Here is a 22,695-nt window from a genome sequence, read left to right as displayed (position 1 = left end):
GGTGATACATTATTGTTTAAACATAATTGTACATTGTACCTTTTGAATAATATTAGTTATGAAGAGAGTTGCAAGAAACAGGATTTTGTAGAATCACACAAACAGTTTGGAAAGGGAGTGACAATGGAAGTGGGCGTCAGTGGCATACAGCTGTGGTGGCAGGGGCAGAAGCAGTGCTTTCACAGTAGGAGTCTCCAGTGGTGGACTTTAAAGAAGAATGTAGGACTTGTTCCTTAAAAAACCTTTGGTGTGGTGCAATAGCTCCATGCAAACACAACTGAGGAGGGTATTGAAGCATGCCTCGCAGTCTACCTGATAGTTCCCAGTTAGCGCATCTCTATAGCGATGGATGTACAGTGTGCTACATCATGTTACTCGCCAGCAGGGTCTTTGTTGGCCACATTCTCTCATAGTGGTTATGGTTAACTGATACAGTGTAAGCCAGCACCTGCAGGATTGGCCCTTTGTTTGGAATCAAGGCCACATTGAACTCACTGAGGCAGGGTAGTGCGTTCCATGCATGCTCAAACTGTTACTAGGTGGACACTGGTTGGTCTCACAAGATATATAGGGGTAGCAGGATCCCAAAGCCATATCAGAGTTCCCACTGTACTAGTCCTCAGGTGCTCATGAGGCACTTAAACAAAAAGAAAATGGGGTCTATTAAATCAGGGATATCGATCAAAACTAGGAAAAAAACTTTTAAAGGAACCTAGGAAGCAAACACAATTTTTCAATGCTATTGTTTTCCATGAAAAACAGGGGCAAAGAAGTATCAGGAACATGGCTAATTGCCAATCAAAGCAGAGCAGGAAAAGGCAGAAAAAACATTACCAATCAGAGAATCTAGACAACGAGAGCAGGTTTCTCCCCATCCAGTATATGAAGCCAAAATAGTTATTGAAGACATTGGAGGAAGAAAGGGACCAGAGGGCTATAGCATGCATTTTTGGTTTATCAACATATAGACCACGAAATGAACACAAACATGGACGTGGAGCACACCACCTGACCATCAACTGCTTCTCACCACTACTAATGGTAACTCACTGTAAGTGAATAAACCACTGAACGCCTACAGAAGAAGAAGGCCTGTCTAAGAAGGGAACTGTGAGAAGGATGGCCTTGGGCTCACCTTAGTATCATCCTGGAAGGAACACTCTGGCGGCGTCCTGGGTCATCAGAGTGCCCCCTGGGACTTGAACGAACCATCGAAACTGCAGCCGCCAACCTTCTCGTATGCTGTATCATCACAGAGGGACTACGAGAAGAACCGGAAGTGGGCGGGCACGAACCCGGAAGGGATTCTCCTACCCCAATGAAAGGAAGGCGAGACAGGAAGGAGTTTTCTTGGACCAATGGTGGTAAAGGAGAAGTGAAGGAAGAAGGCAGAGACGACAGGCGACTCGGCGAGGGTGACGTGGAGACCCAGGGAAACCCTGAGACCGAAGACGACCGAGAAGGAGAAGAAGATTCTGACGAATGGTGAACCGAGGAGTGGTGGTGCCCACCGGAGGAGGCTGGAGAGCGGCCGGAACTCAGGAGAGTTGCGGCGGGGCCGGTGAGTCAGAGCGTCTCAGGGGAACCGGGAGATGGTGAGTGGGAGGCGGGAGGGGTGTACCGGGAAGAGCAAGAGTAGTATTTAGAACCAATGTAGTTCTGGAATTGTGGTTATTATTGTTTTTGAGTAAAACAGGCACTTTTGGATTTAAATAGCACCATCTGTGAACAATACTGATTCCCAATTATTCTGTCCTTGTTGCATTCTGGCATTCAATAATCTCAGACACGTTTTCCCCTTATCTTTCCTTTTCCCATCCTTACATCACAGCACTACTCTGTTAAACTGACCCTGAGCACCTCCTCAATTGACTCTTAATCACTCCCCAGTGTGGTGACTGGTAGAGAGTGAATACACTCAATAAACCGAGTACCTGACGGCTTCCTTTTATTTTCTCTTCTATGAGCCTCCGGGGTGACACCATCAAAACAGAGGAGGAGCCTGGAACATCCCAGAGTGAAACTGGTGAAGACCAAGAGGAAATCCACCCCACATCAACTGCTAAAACTCTGTCAGAAAATAAAAAGCGTACTTTTGAAAAATATATACAGCCTCCACGCCTGTTTATCAAACCGCACTCCCCCGGAACCCTTGGCAGAAAAAACTAATTTTCATTCTCCATACTGATATATGATTGACTATAAAGCCTATATTGAACTTTGATTTTGGCTGTCAAGTTGGCTTTAATGATGTCTGGACGTTGCCCCAAAATAAAGCCCTATCACTTGATGTAAATGCTGGAGCGAAGAGGTTTTGGGAGGTTTTCTGAGTCTACATGTTTGGTAGTACACAAGTATTCTTAGATTTCTCTTGAATTTGACAACACACTTTCATTGTGGAGGTATGGTGCAATCTTGTTCAATTTCCTCGATCCTAGAAAAACATGATTTGCTTTTTGTGAAGTCCTGGGCTTATTATAGCAGTGATAAAAGGTGAACCGATATTGTATAATTAATAACTGGCCACTATTGAGTGATAGCCAGTTGTTACTAATAAATACCCAAGTCTTAGTTGGGAATTTGAGGCAGATTCCGGTTATCAAAGTACTTTAATCAAGCATATAATTTGAGATATCACCTTTAATAGCATGTATGAGTTTATCCGCAGTGAAATGGTAGAGTCAAAGCTGTGGTGCTCAGGTGCTTTAGACATTTTTTCATTGTACCAGTAATGACTATAGCTTGTGAACTTTAGGATGGTTTCCTACAGTAGCACCCAGCTAATTGACTTTAACAGTCTCTCAACTTTTCTTCTCTTAATTGAACATATTTAAATGTACTTGATTTATTTGTCCATAATTGACTAAATCTTGCACTTGATGATGATTATATTGCCTAATTTGTATATTTATTCAGAAATATTCTTTTAAGGCTGGCACAACAATTTATCACAAATATTAGATCCTTGTGTGGAAGTCTGATTTGGGAAAACTCACAATTTAAGAGATTAAGTGGGACATACTGACAGCCGATCATATAGCAAAGGTGGCCTATCAACACCAGTCTTGGCAATGTAATGTTTATTGGCACGTGCTGGGTATACAGCAATCTGGTTTAGGAAAGGTTCTGTGCTGTCCCACGCAGAGATTCAGAGTATATTAGTGCATACTACATCTCGTTACTGCCTCATACAGGCAACACTCCATCAGGTTACAAGATCATATTGGGTGACAGAGAAGAAACTGGAGAAGAAATTTGGGCTACAGTTGGCATTCTCCTCACTGGTCCACTGTATAACAGGTGTATCAAGCACTGATGGAAAAGGCTGTAAGGGAGTGATGGTAATTAGGCATCACAACATTTGGCGAAATTTGTCAATGTAAAATGTTTTTGTTACATAAATAAAATAAATACAGCAGAGAGCTGAAGACGTTCAGAACATTTACATAACGGAGCCAGACAGCTACGAGCGAACTGTTTCTGGAATTAGGGCTTGGATGAAAATCTTCTTCACATTCTTTACCATAGCCATCTGTATGGAAAGCAGAGCCAACATGGTCTCCACTTTACACAGGGTGACTCTGGAGAAGAGTATTACATAGAGGGCATATCAACTAGCGGTTCCAGGTTGAGCAATAGGACCATGGGGGATGTACTGGACGTAGAATGGAAGTAGCTGAGTGATCAAATCAGACTGGTCGACGATTGCAGACATGAGGCATACTATACTCCAAAAAACTAAAACACATTTATCTGACCGCCACAGAGGAATGTGGGAGGTGAAGAATGCCAGAGGCATATTATCAGGGCCAGACTGGGAACCGAAACCGGCTCTGGCAAACTGCTCGGCCGGCACCTCTGGGAGCAGGTGGGTGCAGCCGAGCTGTTTGCAAAGGACAGTTTTAGCCGATTTTGTTACAGGGGGCCGATATTGCCGGCCCCGGTAACAAAAATGCCCCCCCCCCTCCCAGGGGCCCAAAACTGGCCCCCCACACTGGCAGCCCACCGGATAACGCCCGGTGCCCGCTATTGCCAGTCAGGCCCTGCATATTATACATCCGTATTGGCATACAGTGGGTGATTTTATCGAGAAAATGGATAATGTGTGGACACCTAAATAGCCCCTGGTCAGGCATTATGAACAATAATGGTGGGTAAGATCAAAACATTGAGAAAACCTACAGATTACAACAATGGTTCTACTACTGGCTATGTGCTGCATTACTATGAACTACACTGGGCTATTCATTCCAGTGGTAAGTGAATGGCAATTAAACGTGTTCCTATATCAGGATCTTGTGGAACCTAATCAATTGGCTAAACCACAAGAAACATTGGCACGCCTAAGAGCTTATCTAGGCAGATCATTTTGAGGATGCCTCGGATATGAGCTGAGTAGGAGTACTACAGAATATTTTTGCCTTTACAATGGACAAAAGAAATGGGAAGGGCACAGTTAATGCTGTTATGAAAAGTAATGACATTGTAGCAACGTTTTTGCTGTTAAACTGTGCAATAAGTAAACATTTTTAAAGTGACAACAGTTAATTTGCACTGCACACTGAATGGAAGATGTGAAAAAGGTATTTACATTTTAATTTATCAGCATTACTGAAGGCAATACAATTTTTATGAAATCTTGATTTTTATAAAGTTAGCATGTTGTTCGTGATTAGTTACCCAATTGTAATACTGATAAATTAGTCATAGATTACCAGTTCACTGGTCAATACACATGGTCCACATTGATAGAAAGTTACTTTAACTTCAGAAGTTGTACATATTACTACTAAGATGCATTGAACATTTAATATTGCATAGCATTCGAAGAACCTGAGTACTGAAAGAACAAGGTAAACATTAAACATGTAATTGTCTCTTACTGGTAGCTTGAGGATGAAATCTTCTTGGCTAAACCGAAAGCCGATATCTGTGAAGGTGCGCTGAAAAAATCCAGTAGGACGTAGAACCAGAACTAGGTGCAAGTTTCCTGGGAAGGAATTCTGAAAGAAAAAGCATTATGATTACAAGGGTCACCTAAAAGGAAGATAATAGCATCTTGTGTAAAAAAGCACTCTCAACCTACCAGATCATTCAAAAAGCATGATGAAATAGTACTCCTACCTTAAACATTTAGCAAAACATAAAATATAAACTCATGTTTTAGAATCGAGGAAGGTTCCGACTAACCTCTAACTAAAAAATAGGTTATAGAGATTGGAAGCAAAGCTCTACCAAAAGTTATCACAGGAGGACGATTAAGCAAGTAGATTTATGCGAAAACATATCTTTAATAGGAATAATATACATACCTTTAATAGGAATAATATATGTTTGCACTGTTGTCAGGTGGATACTAAAGGTGTTTAGAGGGCACAAAATCACAAACGTAAATTAACTGCTATTCCGCCGCAGTGCTAAGGGGGCGGGGCGGCCGCATGCTGGTGACGGAACCGCTCCGTCATCAGCCGCGGTTGGGCTGTGCTCACGACGGAGCGGTTCCGTCATGGCCCCGCCCGCTCAATAGAACGCCCAGCGCAGGCGCGGCGGCAGGGCCATGACGGAACCGCTCCGTCATCAGCACAGCGCCACCGCAGCTGATGACGGAGCGGTTCCGTCATCAGTGTGCATAGGGTTAAGACCTATCATGTTCCCACTGGACTACCTCCCACAATACTCAACCACGGAGAGATGCCTGATAGATAATATGCAACCAAACGATAAAATGACATTACAATTAGGTGTAAATGTCAGGTTAAACATAGCATTTTAAATTTTATAAAACCATGAACTTCATTAGTTATCAATAGCAATCAGTGACACTTAATAGCGAGGTGCATCGGCGAGTGAAGTGAATTTTAACCCAGTAACAGGCACTGTTATAAACCAACAATGCCTTTAGGCTCAATGCTAACGCTCTCAATCATGGCTCGCTAACAGTGATTTGTTTATAACGGGCCATGATTGAGAGCTCTGGAGCGGAGGCTGAAGGCGATGCGAGTTTCTCACTGTGACAGTCAGTGTGGGTCAAAAAGGAAATAATAAAATAGATAAACTGTTTGCTTAGCCAGGTGTCCTCTGTGTTCTCTTTGGCAGTCTGAGCACAAGTCCTTGAGCCTCAGCCAACTCCCCTCTACCAATCCAGATGCTGCTCTCATGCAGCTGATAATGCAGCAGGAGAGAAGCACCAGGACAGGGTGAAGTTGGGTGAGTCGCCACTCCCTCAGGCGCTGGAGGCCAGTATCTGCTGTGCTCCCATCTATCTCAGGTTGGAGAGGTTTAAAGTGCACATGTCAGGCTGGCCGTTGCAAGACAGCTGGACAAAGTGACATGCACACTCTTAACTGGAGTGAGCACCAATCTTTCCCTGCTGCCAGTCAGCAACAGTGGCTTGGGCAGGAAGCAATGAAAAATGAAATGGTATTAAATTCATTTTATTTTTTCATCTTTCCTGCACTCGCAGCGGGGGGTCTCCTCCGCCCAAATGGAGACGGAGGACCCGCTGCTGACAGTTGTAGTTAACTGATGTAACGATAACAGTAATATTATCAATGATGTCCTAGAACATGGTATGAGTGATGTAATATGTGAGGTCATAAGCAGTGCTAAACTCTAAAGACACAAGCCACCAGGCTTGCCAAAACCTGTTTCTGGAATCTTACATTTGTGAGGACCTTACCACCATTTATTTAAAAGCATCTTCACATGACCAAGTTCAATGGCTTAATTTACCCTATGCTTGGATATGGCAATGCTGCATACTTAGTAATCCACACGACAATCTGTAACAATTCTAAATGGTTCTAAATGTGGTGGCCTGGCCTGTCTCTCATTCACCCAAATACTGAAGCAGCTTCACTGGTTATCTAAAAACAGAAAAATTTCACTGGCACCTGTGCTTAAAGCTTTTTATTGTGAGTTCAATCAGTACAAAACTAATGGGACTGTAATTACACCAATCAGAACCTATTGCCTGTTTCCAGAACCCAAACATTCACCTATATAGACAAGGCTTTCTCCATAGCTAACCCGGTCTCTCCTTATGCTCAATTCTGCAATTCCTTGTTGTGGCGCCATGGTCCTTAATTTGAGCCGGTGGTTTCCGGTGCTCAGCACCAGCACTTAATTGTCAACACCACATTTTTAACATTCTGCCACGTGGTGGAGATTCGTATCTCATTTCAAGAAGACCAGAACAAGGGTGGCTTATGAATATGATATACATAAAAAATTATTAATACCTGCCTCCCTAGCCACTCGTTTAGCTTTGGATACCTGGAATAATCTGAACTGTCGCACTTGCAGGCGAGAGAGATAGTAGTTGTTTTGGCAGCGATGACGGTGGCGATGGGTGGTTCAAGCTAGCGATGACGGTGGCGATGGGTGGTTCAAGCTACAGTGGCCTCCTGGTCGGAGCCCTGGTGCTTATTATTTTATAAATTAAGCCCTTTTGGCACCAAGATGCATCTGCGAACGAAAACTGCAAAAATGATTTCACTGATCAAACATTTCTATATGAATTTCAAGGCTTGTGTGACTAAAAGATGAGTGTGTAGTTTTAGCTTCTCACAAAGCACAACATTTTCTCTCTTCTGGCATTGAAGTCACGGTGTTAAAATATAATGTATCTCACATAAAATGCAAAGAACAGTTTGCAACTACGGCTGCAACCCAAAAAGTAAATGTAGGAAGCACGTTAAATTATTTTAAAATAGCAAAATAAAACGCATCACACTTTCTACATCATGAATGTACATTTTACCTTCATCCATGTATCTACCCACACCTATAAATCAATTTATTCATCGACCCCTTGCTCCCCTGTTGTTTACCCTTTTCATTAATGCTATGGAGGCTGTTTTGAACAAAGTCCCAGCTGATGCCCCACGGGTCAATGGATTAAGCGTGTCAGTACTGCTTTATGCTGATGACGCAGTGCTTCTCTCAAGGACCCCTATAGGTCTACAGCGTTTAATGGACAAGTTCTCTTATTTCATCAGTGAGAGAAAGCTGATGATTAATAGGAGTGAAACTCTTGTCATGACTTGTGGGGCCAAATGTAAAAAAAGGAACGCCTTTTTTATCGAAGGGGTGAAAGTGCAGCAGGTGGAAACTTTTTGTTACCTGGGTGTCACCTTTACGCACAATAACAGCTGGTCAGAAGAACTTTTAAAGGTCAGGTCCAAAATTGTAAAGTGTGCCCACGGTATCTTCAAGTTCGCATCTAAGATTGGCGACAGATGGATCAAAGATATGTTGTCAATTTACAAGGCCAGGAGTGTCTCAATTGCATTATATGGTGCTGGGATACGGGGTTATACTAATGTAGATGTAGTACAAAGAGAAGAAAATAACTTCCTCAAAAGACTTCTTTGTCTACCTACCTCAGCCCCAAATGAATTGATTCATAGAGAACTGGATGTCGCCTATCTAGGCGACCTCATCTCGTTGAGACCCCTGATGATATGGCGTGCGATCTGGGGGAAAGATGAAACGGCTTTTAACCAAAGCGTCATCAAGGATTGCCTTGATCTAGACAATTATACCAAGATACCGTGGCTTAAGTATGTTCTAGACAGCTTCAGGGATATTTTTGGGCTCAACGTACTAGCTGAACCATGTTCTGCAGGGAATATCACTAAAGTAGACATGAAAAACATATTTTTGCAATACAGAGCACAGAAACGCCTTGAAGCGAACAGCCACCTCACCACAGTCCGTCCCTATAATAAATACATTGAAGGCGACTTACCACAGCTATACTTGAGCATGGTAACTAGACCTGCCCACAGGTTTGTCCTAACAAGATTAAGATTTGGTACGGCTCATGTTTTGGTTGCCTTCCCCCATCCTAAGAAGCAACCTGTTGGGCCGTGCCCATGCGATGGGCATTCCAAGCAAAGCACTTTGCACTTTATGTTAATTTGTACTCTCTTCTTGAATGTTAGGGTGGCCTAACTGAAACCGATTTTTGTAAAATATGGTATTGGAAATGTGGAGGATGCGATGAAGTTGGTTTATAATATGAATTCTCCGGACAAATGTTTTTATATTGCCACTTTTATCTCCAAATCAATCCAGATGAGAAATAGCATGTTGTTTTAATTATTTATTTCTTTTAACCTGCTTTGTTTTTATTATGTACCTTTTTAAAATTGTATTGTATAGTCCTATGCATTTTGCTTATATGCTTTTATGGTCATTGTATTTATGAACCGAATAAAGCTTCATGAATTGAATTGATTCATCGACCCACTCACTCTTTCGTCCATTCACCTGTGGGTGCTGTACGTTCGCTTGGAGATTGCCACTATTTATGTCACTTATTTATATTTGTGTGCCTCTGTGTGCGGTCTTTGAACAATACATTGTATAAGTGCTTTCTGGGTTTGCATTGATGAGTTTATGTATCAAGGCGTGGATGCAAAAGTTGCTTTCAGCCTTGTTACTCTCATACATGAGGACATATATGCAATGCTATGCGTATGCATGCACACTTGTAGATATGTGACTATTTTGGCATATGTGAATGTACCTGTACAGGTATTCTTACAAGTTTCATGCATGTGTGTACCTAATAAAGCCGAACATCCTGGCTTTGCCATTCCTTGTTTAAGTATCTACAGTAAGGTGAACCACAAAGGGTCCTTTACGCACTGACACCTGCAATGCAGAGCAGCCTGTCTACACTGCATGCGAGAAAGGCAAAATGTAATTTAATAACATGCCATCTAATCCACAAAACCAATAATGAGCATGAACCGAAAGGCATCAAAAACAAAGTGTCAAATTAAATCTGTGGCCAGGTGAAAATAATCTCAGCCTCTCATCATATTAAATGGATGTTTCTGTGAAATCAGTTTACTAGTGCTATTAGCCACTGAGGACACTGATCACACGAATGCTTTTATTCCATCCTCAAATTCTGCCACGTTAGTTTTGAAATTCAAACATCCGCTACTTGTAATGCTTCGTCATCTGTAAGTTATTTTTTCAGTTCGGACATGAATTTGTAACATATTTTATAAAACAGTGGTCCCTATTTTAGAAACAAAATAGTCTGTGAGGACAGACAAAACAATTTTCATACACTTGATAGGTGAAATGACTTTTGTCCAGCCGGACAAGAATTTTTATTTTTATTTGATTTAGAACGATAATTATGAAAATGGAAGAACCATTTAGTATCAAGTGGGCACAGCCGTGACCCATACAATACAAGACAAGACAAGACAACAAAACAATAGTGGCCAAGAGGGCAAAGCAAAGATTGCATCTGTATACTATTAATCAGTTGTTACAGATTTTAAATTTCATTATAACACTCCACTGCAAATGATAATATTTCAGTCATATATTGCATTTGGGGGTTCAGAGGTCGACGACGTTTCGATGCCGTATTTTAATCTAGGGCATCATCATCAGGACAGGAAATGACAGTTGTTGTCTTAACCATTATATTTAAACTAAGCCTTTAGTCACAATACTGTACATAAAACATTTACATTTATAAATGGGAAGAAAAGGGAAAAAGAAATATAAAGAGTATTTTGTCAGTTTTAGGCATGTTAAATTACTATACAATTTTTCTGAAAAACCTTAGAAGTTCGGTTTGTATGTCCTGAAAATTTGGACGTACTGTTGGGACAAATGAAAGTCCTTTACTCAGCAGTGAGACTTCATTGCTTGATAAGTTATGATCTGTGAGATTGAAAATAGGGAGGAGACCACTTTCTAGTATATTAGTATTGTTACTGGAGGTTTGATCAAGAGTCGTTACCACCGGTAGTGCTGGCGGCGTGTGAATCGCTCTCCGTGGGGGTTCGATGGTTTGGACCATGGTTGTTGTTGTTTGCCCCTGCCTCTTGGTTGGCCACGTCCTCCTTCTAAAAAATTCCGGTTAGAAGGTCCCGGGCTGTCGCTTTGATCGGACTGTCCCGAGGAGTCAGCAGAACTATCAGTGAATCCTACGTGTTGCTGTCTTTTATTGTACCTGCCCCAAGGTCTCTGGTTTGGGGGACCGTTGTACGGACGATTAGTATAGAAATCTTTAGCTAAGTATGGGTAAGCTCTTTCTTCACTTAAATTCTTTATGTCTTTCTTAACTTTGATTGTTTTTTTATTTAACTCTATTTTATGGAAGTCTTCAATAGTTTTGTTGATTTGCTCGAGGAGTTTATTGGATTCAGAGCTGGTATTGGCGTCTTTTATCTGTTTTTCTAGGTTGGTTATTTCAATATTTAGTGTTTGGAGTTCTTCGGTAGCAATATCAACACCTAGCACCATCCAATGCCTAGAGCAAGTGGTGCTAATATAGCTAAAGCTGTTTAGGTATTTAGGGTTGTTGGTGAAGACCCCTGGTACGTTACGTACCTGTAAACCTAAGGGGATGGTATTAGATCTAAGGTAGTCTGTAAGTAATCTGATCATTAAGGTTAGGCGTACTTCTTTTTTCTTTAGTTTCTCTAAATCAGCTGTAAGTGAGGTCGTCAACCAAGAAAATTGTTTTTCTCTTCAGAGATTCCAAAAAAACAGTTTGACCGACCTCGTCACGGAATACGGCCACATTAAGCCTCCACCTAGGTAACCTGCCCACCCGCAGCATGCTTCGCACGCGCCGCTCAATCTGCCCACACGTTTTCACACGCCCGTAGTATGATAATAAGCCACAGCATGCAAATCAATCGCCGTCGTTTTGTTTTACATCCTCAAGGCATGATCAAAAGCGATTTGTTCAAAAAGCATGCCATTGGAGTCTTGGTTGACGACCTTATGAGAATTGGCATAAGCACTCTCGCTATGAGAGAAATATAACTTTCAACAAGCCTGGACCATCACTTTCCACCAAACCATGTTGCATGCTATTAGCGTTTTCACAGTGCACCCACCGTCCCTTTTTATCCTCACAATGGTTATGAGATTTGTATAGTAATTTAACATGCCTAAAACTGACAAAATACTCTTTATATTTCTTTTTCCCTTTTCTTCCCATTTATAAATGTAAATGTTTTATGTACAGTATTGTGACTAAAGGCTTAGTTTAAATATGATGGTTAAGACAACAACTGTCATTTCCTGTCCTGATGATGATGCCCTAGATTAAAATACGGCATCGAAACGTCGTCGACCTCTGAACCCCCAAATGCAATATATGACTGAAATATTATCATTTGCAGTCGAGTGTTATAATGAAATTTAAAATCTGTAACAACTGATTAATAGTATACAGATGCAATTTTTGCTTTGCCCTCTTGGCCACTATTGTTTTGTTGTCTTGTCTTGTCTTGTATTGTATGGGTCACGGCTGTGCCCACTTGATACTAAATGGTTCTTCCATTTTCATAATTATCGTTCTAAATCAAATAAAAATAAAAATTCTTGTCCGGCTGGACAAAAGTCATTTCACCTATCAAGTGTATGAAAATTGTTTTGTCTGTCCTGACAGACTATTTCGTTTCTAAAATAGGGACCACTGTTTTATAAAATATGCTACTGCCCAAGGTCCCTATACTATACCTTCTGGGTTCCCTTGTTTATGTGTAAAAATGAATTTGTACCAAGCAATTCTTATCGCTCAGTCACAAATCTTACCACATATATATAATTCTAGCAATATTGTGAATAAACACCCTTGGTACACCTTGTGACAAGGTGGTAATGATTTTTCGGATTCGGGTCTTATATTTTGCTTCTTTACACTATGAAATGAACTTTACACCAAAATGTATCATTGTTCCACAATGGTGAACAGAGGACGTAGCGCCAATATATTTTATATTCACGGTCATGCACCGTTGAAGACACAGCTATTATCCCGTATTTCCAGCCCCACTATCTGCATGTTTTCCTGCCTTTGGGCCCGTGCATTGCCATTTCGTCTCATTGCCCCTTTCTGCCGAGTCCGTGTGGATTACTGCAGTGAACATACGGGTCATAGTGACCTTTACACGCTGAAAGTTATTTCCTTAGCATCATTTGTGCAAGTGTCAGTGATTAGTGAGAAACAGAGAAGAGTTGCTGGCATCGCGGATGGTCACGCTGTAGCGCAAATATCCTGTTGTCGCAAGAGGGCAGGTCAGAGCTTCGCAGTGGCTCCCCCCCATTAGCAGCCAATGATCTAGAGCAAATAGTAAGGTTGATGGAACTTCGCGTGGCGGGCTGTGCGTGTGACAAAGTATCAGGACCAATGGCCCGTTCGCGGTCACAAAGATCCCAAAAACTTTAATTCAACCTCTCTGAGGCTGCACCAAGGGTACAGGACTTGAGGGGCACCACTTGGGGTGAGTGGCTTACTCCAGCTGGATCTGGGTGCTTGTTCAGGTGGTTGGGAGCTTGTTATGTCCGTGTGTGTCTGAACAGGAGGCCAGCAGACTAGCCCTTGGAGTCACCCTGGCAGTCCTGGGTTCAGGCGAGGATGATGAAGAATTTATAAAGCGCGTCAAATACCCTATGGTGTCTAAATTAATTGTGCTCTGGCTGGAAGGACTGCTCACCGAGACAACAATCTGAGTGTCGTCCGCATATGACACAAGGGCAAATCCATAACTTTTTACTAGTCTGTCAAGGGGGTTAACGTAGAGGTTAAAAAGCTCTGGGCTCAGGGAACAACCCTGGGGAACTCCACAGGGCAGCGTTATGGTGGGTGAAACAACGTTCCCCAATGCCACTTCTTGAGATCACTCAGATAGGAAGGAGCCAAGTAGGGTCAGCGCCTTATCCCTGATGGAAACAAACCGGTCCCGCAGCAGCCCTTGATTGACAGAATCAAAGGCCGCTGACAGGTCCAGGAGGATCAGAGCTGCACTCCCCCCACTATCTAAAGTCTGCCTGAGCTCCTCACTGGCAGTGATAAGAGCCAACTCTGTGCTATGGTCGCACAAAATCCAAATTGGGAGGGATCCAGAATAGCGTTATCATTGATAAATGAAGATAGTTCAATATTTATCGCCTTCTTGATCACTTTAGCAGGGCACAGGAGTCTCGCTATCGGTCTATAATTGAGAGTCTCCTTAGCGTCCAAGTTGGGGTTCTTTAAGAAAGGAAGTATGGAGGCTTTTTTCCATTCCATTGAGAAATACCCTGTTGTGAACATTGTATAAAAAAATCACAGTTAATAGAATAGCTATAATTTCAGGAGAAATATGCTGAATTTTTGGAGGAAATGGATCTGATCGGGAGCCAGATTTAATCACACCAATGAGTTTAGAAGTTTGTCACTTGTCATGGTAGTAAAAGAGGAGAGGATCGGGGTAGCGGATTTAAGCTGATTTTGTATATTATCGTGAAATATAGATTGAATCTTGTTGAGTTCGGCCGATGTCCAAATCCTTTTTACTCAGGCAGGAGGGCAAAAGGCATTTAACCAGCAAGGCAGAAGTCCAGCAGGGCTGCAGTCCAGCAAAGTGGCAGTCCTTTTCATAAGCATATGCATTGAATTCCCAGCCATTACCTTGACTGAGGTTGAAGCATTAATTCGCCAGGTTAAGTCTGGCTCCCCCTCAGATCACATCCCTGCAAAAATGTTTCCATTCCGGGTCGAGCTGCTTGGTCCCATGATCCAATCCCTTGTCAATCTCTCCCTCACAGAGGGTCTGGTGCTGCAGGAGTGGAAGGCGGCTCAGGTAAGACCTATTCGCAGGAATTCCAACACTCCCTGGACAGAATTGTCGAATCTCCGGCCCATTTCTCTTCTTCCTTATCTGAGCAAGTTAATGGAGAAGCAGGTTAACATCCACCTGTCTAAATCTATCGAACAAACTGGAGGTTTAGATCATTCCCAGTCCGGATTCAGGCCCAAATTTAGCACCAAATCCGCACTTCTTTCTGTGACTGATAACATCAGAATGTCCCTGGATAAAGGGCATTTTATGATTCTGGTGCTGTTGGACCTGTCCGCGGCATTCGACACGATCTCCCTTGATACTATGCTCAGACGTTTGGAAGAGGTGGGGCTTGGTGGCTCGGCCTTGTCATGGATGAGAAGCTTTTTATTAAGCATGGGCATAAAATCCGTTACGCTCGCGGATTTTTCGTATTTTCGGTAAATCCGCAATCGGCGAACTCTCGCGGATGTGGCGAAAATACGCAAATCCGTGCGAAGCGGATTTTTTGCTTGTGTTCTCACTGCTCGCGGGCCACGGCGCGGGCAGCAACAATCTCGCACTCGCGAAAGTACAAAAATTACAAGCGGGCGGAAACGGAAATACGTCACGCAAACAAAATGGCGGCGCCCATACTCAACCTTGGGGTAACTCGCACAAGTTCGCGGCTTCCACGGTCGAGTTCGCACGACGCCGCGCCTCGTGAATAGGGCGAAATTACCTAAAAACGAGTTTTGCAAAAGCAAAACCAACGAGCAGGTGCAAAAGTTCGAGCTCATCATTTGTAACCATTTACCTGTAGTGCTTCCTGAAGGGGCCCTCCAGAATCCGGTTGCCTACTTGCAACTATTGTGTGACCCTGCTCTGACAGTCACAGAATAGTTACAAGTATGCCATTGCATCCTGTTATTGCAACAAAAAGGAAAGGGAGCAGACAAGCAGGTGCCAGCCTTCATTAATGTCAGTTGGGGCAGGGCAGGTGGTGTTGTTTGCAAAACTTAGTGCAGGTGTGCTTGGCTTTGCCACAATAATGTACACTCACTAGTCAATCAGAGGGTGCTGTGATGACACCGAGGGTGGCATGGGTGTGCCAGCCAGAGGGTTGCATGGGTGAACCAGAGTGCCAGTGTTGACAGAGGATGGCAGTGCTTTGCTTTGCCCCAATAATGTACACTGGTGAACCAGAGGGTGCTGTGATGACACAGAGGGTGACATGGGTGAGCCAGAGGGTGGCATGGGTGACCAAAGAGAGTGCCAGTGGTGACAGAGGGTGGCAGTGATGAAGAAAGCCTTGCAAACAGGCTGGGCACGTAGAAACAACAAGTTCGCAAAACTGGCGACCCGACAAGTAAGTTTGCAATTTGCGAAATTGTACAAAACCCTCGCGAACTTGCAGAAACCCGTGCGAACACACCCCCCCCAAAAAAATACGCAAATCGGCGAGATTTCGCGGATTTTGCGTATTTTCGCAATCCGCAAATCCGCAAATTCGCGGATTGCGAATCTGCAAAATCCGCCCATGCTTACTTTTTATCTGGCCGCACGCAGAGTGTTAATATTGGCTCGTTTCGCTCTGCACCTCTGGAGCTGACCAAGGGGGTTCCTCAGGGCTCTTGCCTGAGCCCTACTCTTTTTAACATTTATGTTGTCCCCCTTGCCAGTCTCATGAGGTCATACGGGTTTATTCCTATGTCATATGCTGACGACACACAGCTCCTCTTTCCATTCAGCACGTTAACCATGGCGGTTCAACAGGCCTTATCACGGGCTGTATCACAGTGGATGGTTACCAACTTCTTGCAGTGTAATGTGGGAAAAACGGAGGTGATGCTCTTTGGTGAGGCCCGCTGCTATGGACGCCGGATTGGTGGCCATCAGATCTGGGCCCGACACAGTTCCAAAGCAGGTGGTGAAGAACCTAGGTATTCGACTAGATCAAGACCTAACCTTAAAAGAGCAAGTAAATCAGATAGCTGGCTCTTGTTTTCATGTGATTGGATTGCTCCGAAGAGTGTTCCCGCTACTTCCGGACTCAACCCGAAAAACATTGGTCCAGGCTTTAGTGCTTAGTCGCCTGGACTATTGTAACGGGCTACTGATTTCTGCTAATGACACCTTACTTAGCAGACTTCAAGTAGTCCAAAATACAGCTGCAAGGCTAGTTCAGAATGTACCTCCCAGATCACCATCACGCCCTCTTCTGGAAAAGCTCCATTGGCTGCCTATCCGCCAACGGATTACATTTAAAACATGCTGTGTCATTCATAAAGCTCTCCATAATATGGGCCCCCTTATCTGGCGGAGAAGTTTATTCCCTATATTCCAGCACGTGCTCTCCGCTCCAGTAATAAATCTCTTCTCCAAGTTCCCTCCATTAGGAGGGCAAGATTGGGAGGAAAGGCTCTTTCTTACCTTGGCCCTCACCTCTGGAACGAACTTCCCGTTACCCTCAGGTTATGTGCAGAACACATCACATTCAGAAAATTGTTAAAAACGTTTTTGTTTCAAACTCAGTGAGTATTCTTAGACCATCAACCCTTCATAACTGTCTGTTCGAGCGCAGAGATACTCCTTCGGGAGTCGATTCTAGCGCTATAGAAACCCATAAATAAATAAAAAGTACAGCAGTCCTTTTTCCTGGCAGAATATCCAGTGGTCCAGAAGTGTACTGAACAGTTAGAGTCTGAGGTCCAATATTTATACCTGGTTCTTTCTTTGAAGTGGGAGAAGCTTCAAGAGGTTTCATTTGATGTCCACAAGCTTCCTGCCTTCCCTGCCCTGGCTCCAGACTAACCACAGTGGGTATGCAGCTCTGCCCTCCCATCCTGCTAGTGATGGCATATCCAGACACACCTATACTCTCTATTGTGTGTGGTTGTCTGGGAGGAATATACAAAGTCTAACTATCAGTTACACCCAGTCATGTGACCCGGGGACAGTCTGCAGGCACCAAATGACTAGGTCAGGAAAATGCTATCTTTCTTAAAGTTTGCCACTGGAGTCAAGCAAGCCCGGCTGAAGACGGCTGTAATGCCAGAAACCGGTCCTGGGAAGCTTGATTCAGGTCCAGGGAAGACATGGCTTGGCAGTTCGGGCTGGACTGTTCCCATGAGGCACAGGGTCAGACTGATTTGCATATGGCCATGTCTGAACTGGGGTGACGGAGTGAGCTAAAGAACGGTGATGGATTAAACCCAGATCAGTTGACTGGGGGTGAGTGTTTGTATTGTCAACGCTTCGTCCATCACCACCTTTGGTTTTTCTTTGTTCGCCCTAAGTTGGCAGGGTATGCTCAGATGTGAGTCCCTTGCTCACTTTGCCACCGGAGTCAAGCAAGCCCGGCTGAAGACGGCTGCAATGCCAGAAACCGGTCCTGGGAAGCTTGTTTCCGGTCCAGGGAAGACATGGCTTGGTAGTTCGGGTTGGACTGTTCCCATGAGGCACAGGGTCAGACTGATTTGCATATGGCCATGTCTGAACTGGGGTGGCGGAGTGAGCTAAAGAACGGTGATGGATTTAACCCAGATCAGTTGACTGGGGGTGAGTGTTTGTATTGTCAACGCTTCGTCCATCACCACCTTTGGTTTTTCATCTTTCTTAAAGTGGCATTTTCAAAATTGTAATTCAAAATCCGACTTTACCATAAGATAGGATTTTTCATTACAAATCCAAAGACAACAAAACATGAACGTGTTACCTTTCCCATTTGGAAGGTATAGCTTATTAGATGTAATAAGGTAACCCCAGTGTTATTCTTTCAATATCAGGACATGTAAAAATTAATAGTACATGTACAACCTTTTAAATGCACTGCACCCTGCCCTCTAGGCTGTCCAGGGCCCACCTTAGGGGTGATATATGTATTAAAAAATTGAAGGTTTGGATCTGGCAAATGGTTTATTTTGCCAGGTTGAAACAGCAGTTTAAAAGAGCACACACAAGCTGCAGTGGCAGGTCTGAGACATGTTTAAATTCTACTTAAGTAGGTGGCATAATCAGTGCTGCATGCCCACTAGTAGCTTTTAATTTACAGACCATGGGTACACATAGTACCAGTTTACTAGGGAATTATAGGTACATTAAATATGCCAATTGGAGATAAGTCAAAGTTACCATGTTTTAAGGAGTGAACACAGGCACTTTGGCACTGGTTAGCAGTGGTAAAGTTTGCATATTCCTAAGGCCAGCAAAAACGAGGACAACAAAAATTGTTGGAGGAAGGCAAAAGGGAAGACCTAGTTTATCCCTAGTTTAGACTTAGTTTATCCTTTCTGGTGGAACTAATTGCTTTTACACTATACTCCTAATACATCTACGACCTACTAAACTAAGTGTGGGTCCTTCAGATAGTGAACCAACAGTGAATCACTCTTATTGTGGTGTGCGCTTCTCTGTTTTCATGGATACAAATGGCCTCTACATATTATGAATCATCTAGAATTTTATGCCATTGTTTCAGCTGGAGGAGTTTGAAGTCCGGGTATAAAATAATGCAATCAATGTCCTAAATAGATGCACCTTCTGCTTTGAGATGCATAGCGTTAAAAGAACCAAACAAATGCTTCATCCATTCATTCACACAGGTAGTAGCTGTAATGCCAGTTCTTTACCTGTATAAACTGATCTACTTCTAGGCCAAAATTAGATGCTTAGTATAGCTAAGAATTTTAGCTTTCCTGAACTTGAGGACTAGAGGAGGTCAGTAAATGTATATGTTCTCTTCCTTTGACTTTTACCAAACCCTCATTGGTGCATGGTCACAAATAATTTAATGATCAGCAGATAATACCGGATCAGCTTAGCAAGACCACTCAATCTAAGCTCTCTCAAGTGTAATATAGACTACTTTTATAAGCTATCCCAGACACTTTTGTTCATGTGAACAAGCTTGAAAAATAAGTTACCAGTACTTTTCCTCGATTATGTTTTAGGTAGACTACTGGTAATGGTCAAGTCGCTCAGTCAGATTCTAGAGGCCCTCAGTTTTGAGGGTCACATCATGTCACTCATGATATATGCTCAGGCTGGGGGATATGCAAAAGGAGCTTTGCAATCAATGACAGTTGGAATAGAAAACCTACTTCAGTTCCAGTAGGAATCATCCCTTCTCAAAATAAAAAATAAAATCCAGTTCAACCTCCATTTCTTCAATTTTGTTAAACATCACTAAGCTTTATGACACATACCGCTATATATTGTTCCATTTGTCTAATTTCTTCTTTTAAGAAATCATTCATGCAATGTTATTTGCATCTTATGTCATATAAACATTTCATATATCAATGGTCTATATGATCTATATAAATTAAATAGAACTGGATATAAGGAAAAATTAACAAAAGCAGAAAGAGAAGCCTTACATAACCTGTCAATGGATAAACAGATTGTGATAAAAATCGTAGACAATGGCGGGAATGTTGTAATTTGGGATCAAAATGCTTACATCGCAGATGCCCATCGACAGTTAAATGACACCATATTATGAAAGGTTACAATCAAATCCAACAATATCCATAAAAAGAGAAATAGATCATAAATTATTAAATTGGTCAGCTCGAACATTAATTGACGAGGAGGAGCGAAAATATTTAATGGTAGACCACTCAGTGATGGCCACTTTATATTTCCTTCCTAAACTGCACAAGGATTCCAAAAACCCACCTGGGCGACCAATAGTCTCTGCAAATGGCTCATTACTAGAACCAATGGCAAATTACATCAACCACTTTTTTAAAGCATTCGTGGAAGGTTTAAGCTCCTACATAAAAGATACTATCCATGTTTTAAGAACAATACAAAACATAACATGGAAAGAATTCTACCATCTGATTACAATGGATGTTATTTCATTGTACACTACTATTGGGAACGATCTGGGCAAAATGGCCTACAATTACTTCCTACAGGAAAGGAATATACATCTAAAGGAAGACAACATAATGCGCACGGAGATGACAGAGTACTGCTTAACAAGGAATGTCTTTCTTTTCGGAGATGTAATATTCAGACAAAACAATGCTATGGGCTTTGCCTGTAGTCCAAGTTACGCTTGTCTAGTAATGGGATGGTGGGAGAAGGAGGTGGCATGGAATTCTCAAACAAAAGGTATGTGTAAAAAAATGTATAGTTGACACGTTTCATAGATGACTTCTTAATTATTTGGAACGGAACAGAACAGAAATGGAATTCCAGGATTACTTTAAGATTTTAAATGAAAGTATCAACGATTTAAAATGTACTTTTGAAATGCGTAAGAAAAAGGTAGTATTCCTGGCTACAGAAATCTATATCAAAGACAAAAAGATCCACACTACACTTTACCGCAAAAATACAGCTAACAATTCCACCTTACAAGCAGATAGTTTCCACCAACCCTCAATCAAGTATGGAAAATTCAGCAACTGATAAATTGCAAGAGCCAATTTGCCATTTACATTATTGAATGCCCGTGTGCATTAAAATATGTGGGAAGTACTAAGTGTGAGCTAAAAAAACATATTCTTGAACATGTGAGAGCGACAGTTAATTGAGATAGAAGCAACGCTGTAGCGAAGCATATGGAGAAATCACACGGAGGAGACTGGAAGACATTGAAATTTTATGCTGTGGAAACTGTTGGAATCCATCCTCGTGGTGGAGATTGTGAAAAGATAATGAGACAAAAAGAGTCCACACACATTCTGAATTTTCGAACATTAACCCTCATGGATTGAACCAGGATGAGGAACTGCACTACCATCTCTGAGTCTACTGAAGTACATCCTACAAATCCCTATTCTGAAAAATACTGATCAATTTCCCTTTTCATCTAAGAGAAACAATGAATTCATGTTTTTTATAATATTCATATTTTAATTTGAACACTTTTTTGCACTATAATTGGTTGACGTATAGAAATGACAATGGCTTTCTGGCTATTTTAGATATAAGTATTCTATGAATAAAATCCCACTGGAGGGTGAGATTAATAAACGCAAAGTAAGAAAACAAGTAAAATAACCCACTGGAGGGTAATAAAGGCAGAGTCTGGACAATAACATATAGAATAAAAGTGTCAGAAATGTAAAGACAAATGAAAATCTTATAGTAGCATACATATACCAGAATGCCTAGCGGTCAGGAAATGATGCCACAGTATGTAATAGGTCAAAACCTTTTTTTTTTTACCTGTTTATTTAAACACAATGTTGACAATGTAATGTTATCAGAAGTCTCGTGATCAAGGTCTCTGCGAGACCGAAACGCGTAGAGCAGTTACGCTGGATGAAGCTGTTATGAATAAAATAACAGAAACTTACTGAAGAGAATTAGTCACTTATTAGATTGCTGGGAGTGCGCGAGAAACTTGCCTTGGCAAAATCAAATGCACAAACAGGCAGCAGGGCTCTGCTGCACTCGTCACGCACCGCCTGAGAGCGCTTGGAGGTCCTAACTTGAGCCAGCCTTGGATTGAATTGTTCGAAGGGCTCAAGAGAACGCCAGTTACAAAATTGGATGTTTTTTTTTAGAAGGAAGCTGAAGCATACCGACAAGGAGAAACGGGAAAACGCAGACCGGAGGGGACGTAAAACCCGGATTATCCTCGCAGGGTAAGCGAGCACCGATTTCTACATTATAAAATTGCTGTATAAAACAAAGCCAGTTGGTCTTGCAGTTGGTGGGAGAGCTGATTATAAATTAACGAGTCAGAGCACTTGGGGGTACCAAATCCTAGTATTGATTCAGCAACGTATAAATCCCACTTTCAAGCAAGCAAAATAACACAAAGCAATAGTGCGAAAATCTAACAACAACATCAGCTACAAATCAATAAATACCCAGCGTAAAATGGATAAAAGGGAAATGGACAGAAATGCTGTCATTGGAACTTTATTTGAAGAATGGACACAAACAAATCTGGATGGTACAGCAGTGACCAGGAAATCGGATATAAAAAACAAATAAAAAAATCTGGGAGAAACTGTCAAAAAAAGAAATAAATAAATGGTGGGAGGTGGCAGCTCGCAGAAAATACCTGGAAGTCTAAAGAGTACCTCGGTGGCTGCGAATTAATCTCATGCCGAACCACCAGGATACAAGTAATGATTTACTGAGC

The 22,695-nt window shown here is 42.3% G+C and overlaps 1 protein-coding gene across 1 annotated transcript in view; it reads right to left on the bottom strand.

Annotated features, from left to right (window-relative positions):
- Window positions 1-22,695, bottom strand: part of MCF2 (MCF.2 cell line derived transforming sequence) — a 1,062,111-nt gene that overhangs the window by 592,696 nt on the left and 446,720 nt on the right. Inside the window, exon 5 of the mRNA XM_078688611.1 lies at window positions 4,884-5,003. Within this exon, the coding sequence (XP_078544737.1) occupies window positions 4,884-5,003 (120 nt within the window). The remainder of the gene's footprint in view (window positions 1-4,883; window positions 5,004-22,695) is intronic.

Source organism: Lissotriton helveticus, chromosome 4_1 (assembly GCF_964261635.1).
Source record: "Lissotriton helveticus chromosome 4_1, aLisHel1.1, whole genome shotgun sequence".
Taxonomy (NCBI): Eukaryota; Metazoa; Chordata; class Amphibia; order Caudata; family Salamandridae; genus Lissotriton; species Lissotriton helveticus.
Note: the sequence above shows the minus strand (reverse complement) of the source record. Positions and strands in the feature narration are given on the sequence as shown.